This window comes from Notamacropus eugenii, chromosome 7 (genome assembly GCF_028372415.1).
Source record: "Notamacropus eugenii isolate mMacEug1 chromosome 7, mMacEug1.pri_v2, whole genome shotgun sequence".
NCBI classification, from domain to species: Eukaryota; Metazoa; Chordata; class Mammalia; order Diprotodontia; family Macropodidae; genus Notamacropus; species Notamacropus eugenii.
The window spans coordinates 136,129,829-136,146,619 of NC_092878.1; the positions used below are offsets into that span (position 1 = coordinate 136,129,829).

Consider the following 16,791-nt stretch of genomic DNA (forward strand, 5'->3'; position numbering starts at 1 on the left):
GAGCCTCTGTCCCTCTCTGTTCCCACGTTCTCTTATCTTTCCTCTGGCCTCACTGAGCCCTGTTCAATCTTGAGCCTTCTCAGGAAAAGGAGATCATCCAGAGAGCGCTCTCTTAATTTACCTGACTGCGTCCCTTAACACCCCTGTGCATCTTTACCCATCCTCTTCCTTTGCTGTTGTCTTTGGAGAAGAAGCAGCCCTTCTCCGTGTTGTGGCTGAGCCCCTTAACTGTACCCTTGATCTCATATCCTGCGGCATCTTGCCACCTTGACCATTTCTTCTCTCCAAACTCTCCTAGCTCCTGGCTCCTTCCTTACTACCTGCAAATATGCCAACTCTGACTCATTCTTAAAAAAAAAAGCTTCAGTGAAGGATCCTCAAATTGTTTCAGGCCATAGTATTCTATGCTTCCTCTTGAACTGCCAGGGAGTAGTTGTCTGTCCCTGCTGCCTCCACTTTCTCACTACTTACTCACTTCTTAATCCTCATAATCAATCAGACTACTGACCCAAAACTGCTCTGTGGATCCAGGGTTGGATCTGTTCCCATCCTTCTGTCAGTACAGATGATTCCAGTTCCCAGTTTTCTTTACATTGCCGTGCGCTTTTCTCAGTCCTCATGGTTCTTGGTCTTGCTGAAGCAGTTCATCCTGTTAGCCATCTCTTCCTGAATGCTTTCTCGTCACTTTGCTTCCATGACATCACTTTTATCTCATTCTCCTCTTGCCCTTCTGATCATCCCTATTCCTTCTTCTTTGCTGATTTATCCTCCATCTCCAGTTCCCCTCAAGACTGTTTTTTCTACTCTCCATTGGTGATCGATCTTATCTGGCCTCATGGACTCAATTATGGTCTCTATCCAGATTATTCCCAAATCTCCATATCCAGTCTCGAAAGAACGGAACTCCATATCCTAAATAACTTCACAGAACCCCTCAAACTCACCATGTCCAAAATGGAACTTAATCATTGTCCTTCCCCAACTGCTCCTGTTCCAAACATCCCTGTTTCTGTCATCCATTTTTATAACCTTGGAGTCAATCTTTTTTCTTTCGAATCTTTCAACCCAGTATCCAATCAAATGCTAAATCTTGTGACTTTTATCTACATCTCTAGCATCCATACGTTTTTATCTACTCGTTTGGCAAGTGGTCTCCCTACTTCCTTTCTCTTTCCATTACACACACCACTGCTAAAACAATCTTCCTAAGCCTTGATCATGTCACATTCTTGCTTAAGAACCTTCAATGGCTCTGTATTACCTCTAGCATAAAATACGCATCCCTCACCCTGGCATCTCAGGACTTCCACTCTTTGGCCTTGACCTGTCTTTCCAAAATTTTCTCACATCACTTGCACATATACATTTCACATTCCAACAGAACTATCAGTTGTTTCTAGAACTCCATATTCAACCTCCCATTTGTACAAGCTCTCCCCCATGCCTGGAATGTACTCTTGTCTCATCTCTTCAAAATATTTTGGTTTCTTCAAGATCAAGGTCAAATATCATTTCCTTTATGCCTTCTCCAATTTTTCAGTTGTTAATTCTCTCTCTAGCCTTAAATTCATTTGTAATTACTCATCTTTTTATATAATTTATATCTCACTCAGTAGATTGAAGGCTTTTTGGAGAAGGAGCTGTCTCCTCTGTCCCTCCTGCCCCTGGCCCAGTGTCTAGCATAAAGATTGCGTGAGTTAAAATAAAGAAAGTGAGAGGTGTATTTGTACAAAGTCATCCTGATTTGACTGGAGCATAGGATACTTGAGGGAAGCAGTAAGATAAGGCTGGAAAAGAGATAATGAAGACAGACTTTATAGGACCTTGATTAGTAAACCAAGAAGTTTGCATTGTATTCCAGAGGATGGGGGACTATTTAAGGTCTTTGACTAAATAATTACATGATTGCAGATGTTTATGAAAAAATTTAAGCTGTGGAGTATGAAGTGGGTTAGAGAAGATAGCCCAGAGTCAAGGAGGCCAGTTATTGCAATGATCAGAATTACTGGAGGCCTAGACTTATGTGATGGTTGTGGACCTTGAAGGAGAGTACAGTCATGGGAGGTATGCTTGCTAGGGCTTGGGAGTAACTAATTGTTTGTGTGTGGAAAGAGGCAGGGTATAAGTGGGAATTCTAATCTGAGTGTGAAAAAGGAATGCAGGTGAAGGAATAGGTTTTAGAGGAGAGATAATGGATTTGGTCTATGGTGAGTTAGAGGTGCCAATGGAACATCCAGGTGGAGGACGTAGCCAAAAGGTATTTAGAAAATCAGATCTGAAGCTCACTGGAGAAAAGGCTGGCCATATAGGATTGGGAGTCATTTCCATAGAGGTAAGGCTTAAAACCTTGGGAGTCCTTAGTATAGGCTGACATTTAGGAAATGCTCACGTTAAGGTGATGGGAAAAGAAAGAAGAGCCAGAGATATAAGAACCCAGGTGCATGCCCTAGGAGGCAGCATGGTACAGTGGAAAAAGCATTGGTTCTTCAGTTAGAGGACCCAGATTCAAATCTTCCCACTGAGGTTTAGTACCTAAGGTATTCCCTGGGTTTCAGTTTCCTCATCTCTAAAACGAAGGTGTTGGATTTCCAGCTCCAAATCTGTGATCTGTGGCACAGTAACCAAAGAAAGAGTATTAAGAATGAAGAGCAGGGGGGCAGAGCCAAGATGGCTGAGTAAGAGCACGCACTTTCTAGAGCACTGCCCCCAGGCCCAACCAAATACCTGTAAAAAATGGTTCTAAACAATTCTGTAGCTGCAGAATACACAGAATGACAGAGTGAAGCAAATCTCCAGCCCAAGACAGCCTGGAAGGTTGCTGGAAAGTATCTATCACACTGTGATGGGAGCAGAGGACAGTTCAGCATGGCCTGCGCCAGCACAGACAGGACATAAGCAGGCCTTGGGGAGACTGAATCTCTCACACCTGTGACAGTTTCCAGATTTCAGAACCCCAAAACGCTGAGGACAAATTGGAAGGTCAGCGGAAAAAGCCTGTGGGACCGGTGTGGGAGAGTGGAGTGATTCAGCCACAGCAGTAGCAAGTGCAGAGACAGTGACTGTTTCTGGAGCTCTAGGGCCCATAGTTTGTGGGGGGATCGAGCAACTGACAGTATACCCCCTCCATCCCCACTGGAAGCAGAGTTACCTTGACAAAGAGCTCAAAAGTGAAGTAAATGGCTGGGGAAATGAGCAAAAACCAGAAAAAGACTCAGACTACAGAATCTTACTTTGGTGACAAGGAGGACCAAAGCATGCAAACAGATGAAAACAAAATTAAAACAACTCCTTCTCTAAAAAAAATACAAATTGGTCTCAGGCCATGGAAGAGCTCTAAAAGGATTTTGAAAATCAAGTAAGAGAAGTGGAGCAAAAATTGGGAAGAGAAATGAGAGCGATGCAAGAAAATCATGATAAGAGAGTCAACTGCTTGCTAAAGGAGACCCCAAAAAAAGGCTGAAGAAAATAACACTTTAAAAAACAGACTAACGCAAATGGCAAAAGAAATCCAAAAAGCCAGTGAGGAGAAAAGAATTCCCTAAAAAGCAAAATTAACCAAAAAGGAGGTCCAAAAACTCACTGAAAAAAATTATTCCTTAAAGATTAGAATGGAGCAGATGGAAGCTAATGACTTTATGAAAAAATCAAGAAATTATAAAACAAAACCAAAGGAATGAAAAAATAGCAGACAGTGTGAAACATCTCATTGGAAAAACAACTGACCTGGAAAATAGATCCAGGAGAGACAATTTAAAAATTATGGGACTACCTGAAGGCTATGATCAAAACAAGAGCCTAGGCATCATCTTTCATGAAATTATCAAGGAAAACTGCCCTGATTTTCTAGAACCAGAGTGTAAAATAAATATTGAAAGAATTCACCAATCACTTCCTGAAAGAGATCTGAAAAGAAAAACTCTTAGGAATATTGTAGCCAAATTCCAGAGTTCCCAAGTCAAGGAGAAAATATTGCAAGCCACCAGAAAGAAACAATTCGAGTATTGTAGAAATACAATCAGGATACCACAAGATCTAGCAGCTTCTACATTAAGGGATTGAAGGGTTTGGAATGTGATATTCTAGAAGTCAAAGAACGAGGATTAAAACCAAAAATCACCTACCCACCAAAACTGAGTATAATACTTCAGGGAAAAAAATGGTCATTCAGTGAAATAGTGGACTTTTAAGTATTGTTGATGAAAAGACCAGAGCTGAATGGAAAATCTGACTTTCAAACACAAGAATCAAGAGAAGCATGAAAAGGTAAACAGGAAAGAGAAATCACAAGGGACTTACTGAACTGTTTACTTTCCTACATGGAAAGATAATATTTCTCAGTATTTGGATAGTTGGAGGGATTATATACATATTGACAGAGGGCACAAAGTGAGTTGAATAGGAAGGGATTATATCTAAACAAATAAAATTCAGGAGTGAGAGAGGAACATATTGGGAGGAGAAAGAGATGGAATGGGGCAAATTATCTCTCATAAAAGAGGTAAGAAAAAGGTTTTTCAATGGAGGGGAAAAGGGGGAAGGTGAGAAGGAAAGAATGAAACTTTCATCACATTTGATTTGAGGAGGGAATAACATGCTCACTCAATCTGGTATGAAAATCTATCTTACACTACAGGAAAGTAGGGGAGAAGGAGATAAGTGAGGTGTGAGGGTGATGATAGAAGGGAGGACAAATGAGAGGGGGGTACTTAAAAGTAAACAATTTTGGGTATGGACAAGGTCAAAAGCGAGAACAGAATAAATGGGGGGCAGGACAGGAGGGAGGGAAATGTAGTTAGTCTTTCACAACATTATGGAAGTCTTTAGCAGTACTACACATGTATAACCTATATTGAATTGCTTGCCTTCTCAGTGGGAATGGGTAGGGAGGAAGGAAAGGACAGAAGTTGAAACTCAAAGTTTTAGAAACGAATGTTGAGAATTGTTTTTGCATGCAACTGGGAAATAAGAAATACAGGTAACGGAGTATAGAAATCTATCTTGCCCTACAAGAAAATAGAGAAGATGGGGATAAGAGAAGGGAGGGTGTGATAGAAGGGAGGTCAGATTGGGGAAAGGGGTAATCAGAACGCATGGTGCCTTGGGGTGGGGGAGAAAATTTGGAACTCAAAATCTTGTGGAAACTAAAATAAGTAAATAAACAAATAAGTAAAAGGATGAGAGGCAGCTGCTCTAAGGAGTAATTAAAGCCATTTACCTACTCTAAGAAGTAAATAAGATAATGAGCCTGAGGAAAACTATTGGATCCAGCAATGAGGAGGTTGCTGGTGGCCATCAAAATGAAAGCCAAATTAGAAAGTGCCAAGGAGTGAGTGGGACTAAGTGATGGAAACCAAGGACCAGAAGGGTTAAGTGATTTGCCTGAAGTCACACAGATATTAAGTGTCAGAACCAGGATTCAAACCCAGATCTGTGACTCTTCAGTTCATTGCCCTTTGCCTACAGTGATGATAGGTCACTCAAGCGGGTAGCAGATTGTGGTGGGACTAGAGTCTGAAACATAAGTGTTGTCAGCAAGATATTTATTTATTCACTGGTCACATCCCTTTCCACTCTGAATGTGTCCATGCATGCCTCCTTGGTGATTCAACTGCCTCTCTTCTAAATACCAAGTGGATAAAATATATCTGACGTAAACAAAGACTTCTGCTTTTGACAGGTCTCTGAACCGTGGAGTTACTTTTGGTCAAATGGTGTCAAATTTTAGACAATTAAAAGGAATCTAAGTTGTCAGATCACCTCAAATGGCAGAAACTAATATATAAATATACGTATATATATGTACACATGTGTATGTACATATATGTGTGTGTATGTATACACATATATATTGTATATATTTCAAAATAAGTTTTTAATTATAATGTTTTAAGGTTAAAAAATGATTACTAGAAGAAAATACAAAGTTGCACATTCTTAAAAATCAGATTTTTTTTCTTACAAAGACAGTTCCTCTGAAAATGCTTATTTTTAATTCAGCCCTGAAGTCATATTAGAAATGAAGCTTCTTACTGAAGGGCTGGTGGAAATCTCGTGCCATTTTATTCAAATGTCAGCATGTCCTGATTGGGTTCCATGCTGGTCATATCACTCTGCCTACCTGAGTTTCCCCTGAAGGATCAGTTGGAGATGAAAGCCTTTAACTCCCATATTAAATACCAGCACATTGTTGCTCTGCTTTGTCGGACACGAGCTAAGTACAATCCCTGGGATGATCATGAGATTTCTATGTTGGTTTCAGTTTATAAAACGTTGTGGGCACTGGGATACAGAATGGAAGAGTAAGAATGCAAGGATATTAATGCCATATTTTGATAGAGAAGTGAAAGCTCCAAACTGGATGCAAGACTACTTCAGCCATGTCAGAACTGATTTCATGCTTCTGAAATTAATTTCATTTCAGCAGTTGCCAGGAACAGAATAGTAGACTATGTGTAGGCTTCACATCATCCTCATCTTGAACAAAGCGTCCTTTCGAGGAATTGTGGGTCTTGCCCATCTTTAGCCCTGGAGATTGGGGAATTTATTGAAAAAGGCCTCCATATCACCTTTGCCCCTCCCGCCCTTTGTGAAATCAAGAGGAGTCCTGCATGCACACACATGCACGCACACACGCACATGCACACACACAAATGTACACACACCATGGAGCTAGTTTTCTTAACATTGGCACACTTCTACTAAATACTTCAGCTTACCAAAAGCAGTGAAGCAGGGGTTAGGTTTAGGAGTGTTCTGGACAGTCAGCTTCTGCTGTTTTCCCTCTTACCTGGAGGTTATTCCTCTTTTGCCTCCACCTCTTAGAAATTCCTGGCTTCATTTGAAACTTGGTTTAAAAGTCCCCTTCTGCAGGAGGTTTTTCTTGGTTCCTTCTCTCTATCCCCATGCCCCAATTTCTAGTGCCTTCTCCCCCAAGGTTGGCTTGTGTGTCGTGTGTGTGTGTGTGTGTGTGTGTGTGTGTGTGTGTGTGTGTGTATTTTAATGTGTATGCCTCCCTACCGGAATGTGAGCTCCTTAGGGCAGGGACTACTTTTATTCCTTCTTTGTATCCATAGTAGGTGGTATATAGTAAGCACTTAATAAATGGTGATTGACTGGTTGATTCCTGTTTCTAGCACTCCTTTTTAAGATGCAGTAGAGCTATATTTCCCTGGATTTTCTGCCATGAAGGAATGGGTTCCCAGAAGGTAAGGGGTCAGAATCTGAATAAGCGTGCCTTGGTAGGCCTGCCTCTGGTAGTGACACCAGAGATAAGAGTGTTAGCCTTGTATCTTAGCAAAGCAAAATGAAGTCAGGCATGGCTTAGTTTTTTTCCTCTGATGGAAGGCCTTGAAAGTCTGAATTTATAACTTTATAATTTCACAGTTGCTATGACAACCTATACATTATTCTACTGTCGAAATTTAAAGCCTTGAGGATAATCTGGGTCAGTACATTTTTCCCTGAAACCTCAGACATCTTCCCTTTCACTTGGGCAGCATTAAGTTTCAGACTGAATTGTTCCAGTGTTTCACAGAGCATGTGCATCTAATGACTCATAGTTCAGGATGACCCTGGAATGAATGAATGAATGAATGAATGAATGAATGAATGAATGAATGAATGAAAGAAAACAATTTCAGAACTTTACTATTTACTCTACTTCCAATTCTCCTCTTATTTTGCAGAGTCCAGTAAAGAACAGTTCGCATATACAAATGTTGCAGAAGAGTTAGTAAAACTCTTCAAGAAGCAAATAGAACATGATAAAAAGGAGATGATTTTTGAAGTTTTGGCTCCTTTGGCAGAAAACGGTGAGGAAATAGATGGACCTTCCTTGGTGATAATGTTATTTTCAGCCTCTCTGCTAAATTCTGATTTTGTCAGCTTTTTAAGGCCTTCTTTGCATACCTACCATATCGTAATCAATTTCTAATTAGAAAGTGACATTGGGCATATTTGGGTTTTTTTCAAAAAAAAAAACCTTTATTTTTTTAGATCAGACACCTGGGGACTGCAAAGCTACTTGCTCGAAGTCAAACTTACAAAGCAGCAGAGCTAAGATTTGAACCCCAGTCCTGTGCTACCAAATGCAAGGCCTTTTCTATTCTGTATACCATGTGCTTTCTACCTCTAGGGTGGTCTTTATTAGCTGTTATGGAGCTCTGTGTACACTGATTGAACAGAGCAGACAATTTAGACCTTTTTCACTAGTCTTTTGGGTCATATGTCCCATGTATCTTAGAATCCATGCCTGAACAAATCTGTACTTTTCATGGTTACATAGTAAATGCTTAAAGCTAAAGAGAGTAAGAAGAGCTCAGGGTCACCCAAAGCTGGAAGAGACCTTAGATTTAATCTGATCCAACACCCTTGTTTTACAGATGAGGAGACTCAGGCCCAGAGAGATTGCCCAAGGTCATACAGATAGCATAATGCATGATAGTTGAACAGACCGCCAGGTTAACCATTTTTAGTTTATCTGTAACTACTGGTTCTCTAGTAGAATATATGCTCTTTGAGGGCAGGTCCTGTTTCTTTTTTGCTTGTATTTTCCAGCACTTTGCACAATGCCATGCACATGGTAGGCAAATAGTAACTAGTAAGTAAATCAAACTTGTGAGGAGGTGTTCAGAACTTCCTTGTGGTTCTTTCCAAATTCTCTTTGTCAGGAATACTCTGATCTTTTTTATGTTAATTCCCATTCACAAGAACTTGGCTTTGTTAGTGTAAAATGAATCAGCTGATACACTGGTATCCGGACCCTTCTGCCCCAGAAACATCTCTGTTGTCATGGCAAGTGAAAATTAGTTTCTTTATTGGGTTTGACCTGTGAAAGATCAACACAAGAAAAGAACACTTGTGAAGAAAAATGCTCTTTCCTCAAAAAAGACCTGAAATGTTGATTAGAACTAGAATTCTTGGGCAAGATGAACTAGGATAATTTTCACTGTACCGTCTTCACCATCACGATCCCTTACTAATCCCTGATGTCACTAATGACCAAATCAAGACCTTACTTATGTGCTTAAAGAAATGTGATGGATGTTTTTTAATTGTAGGATGTTAGTTGTTTTGGTTTTTTTTTTGCTAAGTGCTAATGATGGCCTTAGGATGTGTGACATATCTTTTCCTAATTTGAATTTCATACACAAACACTGTATCCAACACCCCCTGGACTGTTTCATAATCATGGCATTTTCACTTCTTTATCTTCATCTTCTCCTGGCCTGTTTTACAGCTTTGCAATGAACTTCAGCCTTTGTTAACTTACTAGGGATCCTGCTTACGTATCTAGGCACCTATAGTGCATTGTTTCTTGTGTTACAGCAAGCTCATCCTACAGTCTTTTAATGTCTAAGTATGGCGAAAGGTGGTGCAACTGCCATTCTAAAAAAACAATGCCTTCAACCTATATATTCTCAATTTTATTTCAGAAAGACCTCTTCCATCACAATTTTTAATTCGAGTCAGAGCACATTTACAGTCCAGTGTTCTGTAACCAAGGAAACGCCCTACTTTCTGTGTTAGTGCAAACGCACCTATTTAAAAATTATCCTGGTTGAACATTCGCTGTTTTCTTACATGAACTTTGTGGGGTCAGTGATTTAGGGGCAGGAAAAGAAAAGACATTTTGTATTGGCAGCTAACCATGTAGGCGACCATGAAAAGCGTTAATAATTATTCCCTCTTCATGATTTTCCTTAGTCATGGTCATTATGATAGGCAAGAGGATGCTGAGGAGGGAGATCAGAATTGCTCAGCACAATAAAACAGCCCTGTTCTTCCCTTCTCAAGACCTGCCTGCCCAACTAATTCCAGTTACTTGAGAAACTCTTAGCAAAATCAACAGAAATACTGGTGTTTCTTTTGAAGGGATGTTACAGAGGTGATCTGTAGGTTGAACTGAATATCATGAGTGAATGATTAATTCACTTAGAGAACACAAATACAGACTTTGTAGGATTAATAGCATTCGATTCAACAAATGTTTATCAAGGGCTGACTTTATGCAGGAGCAAAGGATGTAAAGATTGAATAAGACAAAGCATCTCTGCTCCCAGTGCTTACTGCCTTATTGGGATGGGGGAAGCATATAGCAAGTTTAATTCAGCCATTAATTTTTTTTGAGGCTAACATGATAATTTATTTAAAAAATTTTTTTTGTTACATTTTGAGTTCTGAGCTGTCACCTTCCCTTCCTCCCAACCACTGGAGAAGGCCAACATTTGACACAGATATATATGTGAAACCATACAATACACACTTCTGTTTATCAGGTCTTTATCTGGAGGTAAATAATAGCATTTTCCTTCATAGGTCTTTTGTAGTTCATTTTAATATTCACATTACTCAGAATAGCTTACTCATTCACAGTTATTTTTTGAACAGTATTTCAGCCATTATTTATTAAATCACCCATCATGTGCAGGACAAATGGAAAACAGTTCATATCCTCAAGGAAGTTACAGTCTGGTGAGAGGATGCAGCATATAAACAGATAAGTGCAAGAGAGAGAGGGAGAAAGAAGGAGGAGGAGAAGAAAGAAAAGAAGAGGGAGGAGAAGAAGGAGGAGAAGGAGAAGAAGGAGGAGGTGGAGGAGAAGAACAAGGAGAAGGAGATAAAGAAGAAGGAGGAGATGAAGAAGGAGGAAGAAGAGGAGGGAAGAAAAGGAAAGGGAAGGGAAAAGAAGAAACTTGTTCTAAGATCCTGAATGTTGAAATTCTCCTTTCTGACCTTAATTTCCCACAGTTTTCTTCTTCGCTTCCTTCCAGTCCCACTCAAAACCAATCCTGGACAACTCAATAGCAGAAGACCCACAGTTGTGGGGGCAAGCTTTACCCCTTGCCTTCCCCCCTTTCTCCACCGTCTGGCTCCATCCTCCCAAAATGGTCCCTGAAAGTCAGCAAGCATCCTTCTCCCCTCCTTTTCCTCACCTCTTCTTCTGGTCCTAGACCACCTAGATCCCATTCAGGTTCATGCAATCCCCTTTTTGCCTTAAATGTGACAATTGGTCCCTTCATTCCTCCTTAGCTCTCTCTTCTCACTGCACTTATTTTCCTGCCCAGTCTTTCACCTGATCTCAGCAATGAAAATAATGGTCTCCATTCTGTGCTGAGATTCCTTTCCCCATTATTTGCTAAGTCTTAAGCATAGATAATTCCTGTCAGACACCTTCCTCATTCCCGTCCCTGAGCATCTGAATAATACTGGAAGAAATAAGGAACATTGTTGATTTGATACAGTAAAAGTATGTGCTGTTGACCATCCCCTGAATCGTCACTACTGCACGACTGGCCAGCTTTTTGTTTCTCTCTTACAGATACGTTCCCCAGAATAGCTATTCTCACCTTTGCTCTCTCTTCAAACCTCCTCCTCTGACGGTAACAGACCAGAGCTGACCAGGTCAGGCCCATTCTGGAGGCACAGTCTTAGAATAAAGGAGACACTTGGACTCCATATCACAGTTAACAACAAGGAGGTTTACTTAGCTATAGGAAAGGTCATTCATTCAGTCTAGAACTGGCTGGGCAGAGGCTTAGTCTGCCATTCAAACCTCTGTCCACCTGGGGCTCCTCAAGGCTTTTTGTGCTCAAGCGACCAGCCGAGTCCCCTGAACCTGTTACACATGGGGAGAGTTTCAGTGTCTTTTCAGAAGAAGTGGCCCACCCTCCACGGGCTCCAGCAGATACCACACCAATCCATCTTCTACTGCTCAATTAATCATCCTAAGGACACACAGCTGACAGCATCATTCTTCTTTCTAAGAAGCTTCAGGAACTTTATTTTGTCTCTGGAATAAAATTCAAACTCCTCTGTTTGACATTTGAAGACCTTCCCAATCTGCTTCTAATTTCTCTAGACTGATGAGATCTTGTCCTCCAGCATGGGCCCTCTAGTCCACACACAATATTCCATCTCGTGCCTTTGTCCCTACTGCTCCACTGTGTCTAGAACACTCTCCCTCCTCACCTCTGACTCTTTGAACACCTTACATCTTTAAAGGCTTCACTTACGATGCCTTTTCTGATTGCCCCCAGTTGTAAAAGCCTATCCTGAAGTCACTTCAACTTTTTTGTGTATCCTGTATTTACTTATCCATGAATATGTTGTGTGTCTCACCCTCCCACCAGTAAAATGTCAATCTGTAAACATTCATTAAAGCCCAACCAGTGTGCCAGGCATTGTGTTGGGCTCCCAGGGAGCTCACAGTCTGATGGAGGAGACAATGTACCCACAGCTCTGTGCAGACAGATTACAGATGGGATAAACTGGAGGGAAGGCCCTTCTGTGTCTGGTAGACTGTGTGGCCTGTATTTTTATATCTCTATGGGCTTGCACAGGCCTGCCACATACCAGGTGCTAAATTTTTATTGTGATTGTGTGGGTCTAAATTGAATTTTACAAATGTCTTGTTTACCTTTCATTAGCTACTTTAATGTATGTTCTTTTTTACATACATAAAATGATCTTAAGGGATTTAAATTGTCTTTTTGAAAATCATGAGTGTTTTTAACATGTATCATGAACTCTGAATAATAGAAGAAAATCATTCCATGTGTCCAACCCTGCAAATCTCATTGAGGTGAGATAGAAACATATGCATATTTTTAAAGGGGAAAATGTGGAGGGAGTTTTGTTATTTCCTGCTATTCTTGGGGTTCTTTAAGTGTATTGAGTAGGCCCATTATCAAAGACAAAACTGTTAGACTTCCCTTTTTCTTTCTAAGACCATTAGGTGGTGCAGTGGATAGAGCTCTGGGCCTGGAGTCAGGAATACCCAAGTTCAAATCCAGCCTCAGACATTTATCAGCTGAGTGACCTTGAGCCAGTTACTCTAACCTCTGTCTGCCCCAGTTTCCTTATCTGTAAAATGAGGGTGATAATAATAGCACCTACAACCCAGGGTTGTTGTAAGGATAAACCTTAAAGTGCTATATGAATGCTAGCTGTGATTTTTAAATGCTTGTTCACATTAGGACTCTTTACTTCAAACATGTAACTCTTCCCACTTTCATCTTGGAAGTCTCTGGTCTTCTTCAGACTCAGCTCACGCCCTCTTCTGTGCGAGGCCTCTTCTCTCCCACCATCTTCGGGGCCTTACCCTAGCACCCTTGCCAGGGCTCCCTGGTGTTGGATTTGTTCACTTCTGCTGTCTACCCACAGAAGTCCCTGTTCACTTCCCCATTAGAATGTAAGCATTCCAGATTGTTTTACGTGTTACCTCTTTGAGCCTTCCCACAGCCCTTTGAAGGTAGGTGCAGAGGCACAGAAAGGATAGGTGCCTTGCCCAGGGTCACACAGCTAGTTAGTGTCTGAGGCAGGATTTAAACTGGGGTCTTCCTGACTTGAAGTCTAGCCCTCTATCCACTGTACTCCCTGGCTAACTCGCTGCTGTAGGCTCTTCATAGGTGTTGTGGATTAACCGATCAGCTCATCATGTTTCTCAGATGCTATTAAGTTGCAGCTGGTCGAAGCAGGCTTGGTGGAATGCCTCCTAGAGATTGTTCAACAGACCGTGGACAGTGAGAGAGAAGAGGACATCGCTGAGCTCAAGACAGCCTCTGACCTCATGGTTCTGCTCCTTCTTGGAGGTGAGATGCCCTTTCTATGCCCTCCAGAGAACAGTCAGCCTTCTGCTAGCTTTACTGGGTTTTCCTCCAATGGTATTGATTAAACATACCTCCCTTTGTACCAGTCTCTGCAGAAATGTTGATATGGGAATAAGAGCCAGTCATCATCTAGGAATGGGCTGCTTCTAGGTTAGACTTTCCTGTGGTCTCTGAAGTACCCATTAAAACTAACTGCTTTCTGCTTGTTTGATGGTGTGTATTTAGACGAGTCCATGCAGAAATTGTTTGAAGGAGGAAAAGGCAGCGTGTTCCAAAGGGTGCTTTCTTGGGTTCCTTCCAATAACCACCAGTTACAGCTTGCAGGAGCTTTGGCAATTGCGAATTTTGCCAGGAATGGTGAGTTGATCAATTCTTTTTTTTTTTTTTAAACTCTCACTTGTGGAAGATCTGCACTGTCACAGCAAATTTCCCAACCAACATGAAATTTGACACCCTTTAGGAAAGACTCAATGTTTCTATGCACTGTTTGACAATCACTGACTTCCCCTGGGGGGCCAGGATGTTAACCAGACTCTTTATCCTTGTACCAAGGACACACTGGATAGGTGGTTTGCCTTTTTCACTGTAGGAGACTACCTGATTTAGGGGAAATACTCCTTTGGCTTATGCTTTTCTTTTGGATTTGAGAGCCCCAGTATTCAGAGTGGAATCATCTTTCAGATGTTAAACACCCAGATTTGCAAATCATGTTGTGTTTCTTGTATACAACTCAGTTCCTTTTCTTGGACTTAGCCAGCCAGTTCTCCAGCTTGGGCAGTATTCAGCAATAGCTTACTGGCATCAGATATTCACGCTTATTTCTAAGGTTAATAATGACAATAACTAACGTTTATATAGTGCAAGGCACTTAAAAAGACTACCTCCTTTTATCCTACAAAAACCCTGAGAAATAGGTACTATTACTATCCTCATTTTGTAGATGAGAAAGCTAAGATAAACAGGTTAAATAACTTGCCCAGGATCATACATCTCATAAGCATCTGAGGCAGAAATTTGAACTCAGGTCTTCCTGATTCCGGGTGTGGTTGATTCTAGCTGCCCAAGGACCTGTTAGACTTACCATTAATCTGTTTCTTTAAAGATGTATTTAGGAAATTCAGGGGGAGGATTAAGTTTCACCTTTGGTTTTACTGTAGGTAAATGGTATGATAAGTGGTAGGTGATATGTTCTATTTTTATTTCTCTCCTTTTGGGAAAATACCTTGATTGTAAATATGGTCTTAATAGCAGGTATATGAACTCTGCTGGGATAGGAAACAGTATAACACTCTCATTTTGCCCCAGATGGAAACTGCATTCATATGGTAGACAATGGAATTGTGCAAAAACTCATGGACCTGTTAGACAGGCATGTGGAAGATGGAAACGTCACTGTTCAGCACGCAGCCCTGAGTGCCCTGCGAAACCTGGCTATACCAGGTAAGCCTCAGGTTTAAGGATGTCTTTGCAAAGAAATTGCTGTTTGTGATTGATCAAACTACCTACCTAGAGAAAATGCTCATTGCTCTCCTTATTACGTGCACAAGGAAACTGAGGCATTAATGTCAAGGGACTTCCCTCGGACCACAAAACATAAGGGGTATGCTGACCAGGCTTCTGTTACAATCGCCATATCTAGGACCTTCGTCCACAGTCTTGGATAATCCTCAAGTCTTCCTTCCCATTCACTGTCCCCTACCCCTATGTAGTCCAATGTCCAGTCTTGTGGATTTTGGCTCTGCAACATCACTTACATGACCACTAGTGTCGTCAGAGTCCTCCCTCATCACCTCCTAATGCTCTCCCTGTGTCCTGTTTCTCTTCAGTCTATCCTGCACGTTGCTCCCAAAATAATCTTCCTTAGAGCACAGCTCTGACTGTGTTACTTGTCTGCTCAAAAGCCGTTAGTGGCCTCCTGTGCTACAGGATGAAGTGTAATCTCTTCAACCTAGTATTTATTGCCCTTCACAGTCCAGCCCTCACCTTCTTTTCAACTTTACTTTATAATACTCCCCTTTTCACACCCTACATGCCAGCTAAACATGCCTCCTGTGGCTAGCTCCTTGAATGGGCCTTCCATCCCCTGCACCCATGCTTGTCCACACTATCTGTCTATTCTGCTCTCTCCAACTCAGACTCTATAGGATCCCTTCAGGGCTCAGCACAGGTGCCAGTGGGAGGCCTCATGATTCACCCCAATTGTTAATACTTCTCCTTCTTCAGATTACCTTGCATTTACTTTTTTCCGTATGTGCCATCTCTGTCCCAGAAAGACGAGAGCTCCATTAGGATATAGTCTGTTTTGTTTTTCTCTTTATACCACTAGTTTGGGATAGTGCTTTATACTCACTTGATAAATGCATATTGAGTTGAATTATACAGATGATGTACCCTGCCGTTGTGCTAGGCACAGAGACAGGAGCTAGGGGGAGGCTATATTCATTTCCTTCAGGGTTTGTTCTTCAGTAGTATCCTTAGTTGAAGAAAAATAGGCTACAAAATAATGGGTTTTTGCCAACTCTTTACGTAATGGCCACCCAACCTTTGAAAATTCCCATGAGTCCTTGAGAGCAAGAGGCCACCAGGCTGCTTAAGGAGGGGTAAACTGGCCCACATAGGACATTAATGGGGGAAGTGAAGCTCCTGTGTTCATCATTGCTGGGGCTGGGCCCAGGAGTAGCCTTTGACTTCCAACCTGGGCTATATAGGAAGACCTAGTCTCAATAAAGGAAACAAGAAATCAAGGAGAAAAAAATCACAGTATTGTCCTTTGGAATTAAAGGATTTCTAGCCACCAAGTTTGTGTTTTAAGTTTATTTGCTCTTAAATTTCTGCATGGATTTATCTGGATGTGAATGAGTCTACATGAACTTGCAGTTGTATGACTTTGGTTTGTACAGGGTTTTTGTTTAAGTGTGTGTGTGTGTATGTGTATGTGTACACACATGTGGTCGATTTCATTGGTGCTTCCTGGTGAGGGAACTCCTTCCACCAATGCAAAGTGACAGCTATTCTTTTTTTAAAGCTTTAATTTTCATTCCTATTATGAAGTTAAGCATTAACAAACAGAAACATTCCTAAACACAAAGAACCAAAAGAAGAGGATTATATATAAAACCATGAGTCTCTGTTAAGTACATTTTTTTAAAATTCATTTTTAACTGAACAGTAACAAAATCGC

General features: G+C 41.1%; 1 protein-coding gene across 5 annotated transcripts in view; it reads left to right on the forward strand.

The window, feature by feature from the left end:
• RAP1GDS1 (Rap1 GTPase-GDP dissociation stimulator 1) overlaps positions 1-16,791 on the forward strand; it is a 207,986-nt gene that overhangs the window by 168,707 nt on the left and 22,488 nt on the right. For 4 of the 5 annotated variants that reach the window (XM_072625020.1, XM_072625022.1, XM_072625024.1 and 1 more), the window contains 4 exons: positions 7,686-7,811; positions 13,449-13,592; positions 13,836-13,967; positions 14,916-15,050. In XM_072625020.1, the coding sequence (XP_072481121.1) occupies positions 7,686-7,811; positions 13,449-13,592; positions 13,836-13,967; positions 14,916-15,050 (537 nt within the window). The remainder of the gene's footprint in view (positions 1-7,685; positions 7,812-13,448; positions 13,593-13,835; positions 13,968-14,915; positions 15,051-16,791) is intronic. The other variant, XM_072625021.1, reaches the window with a different exon arrangement.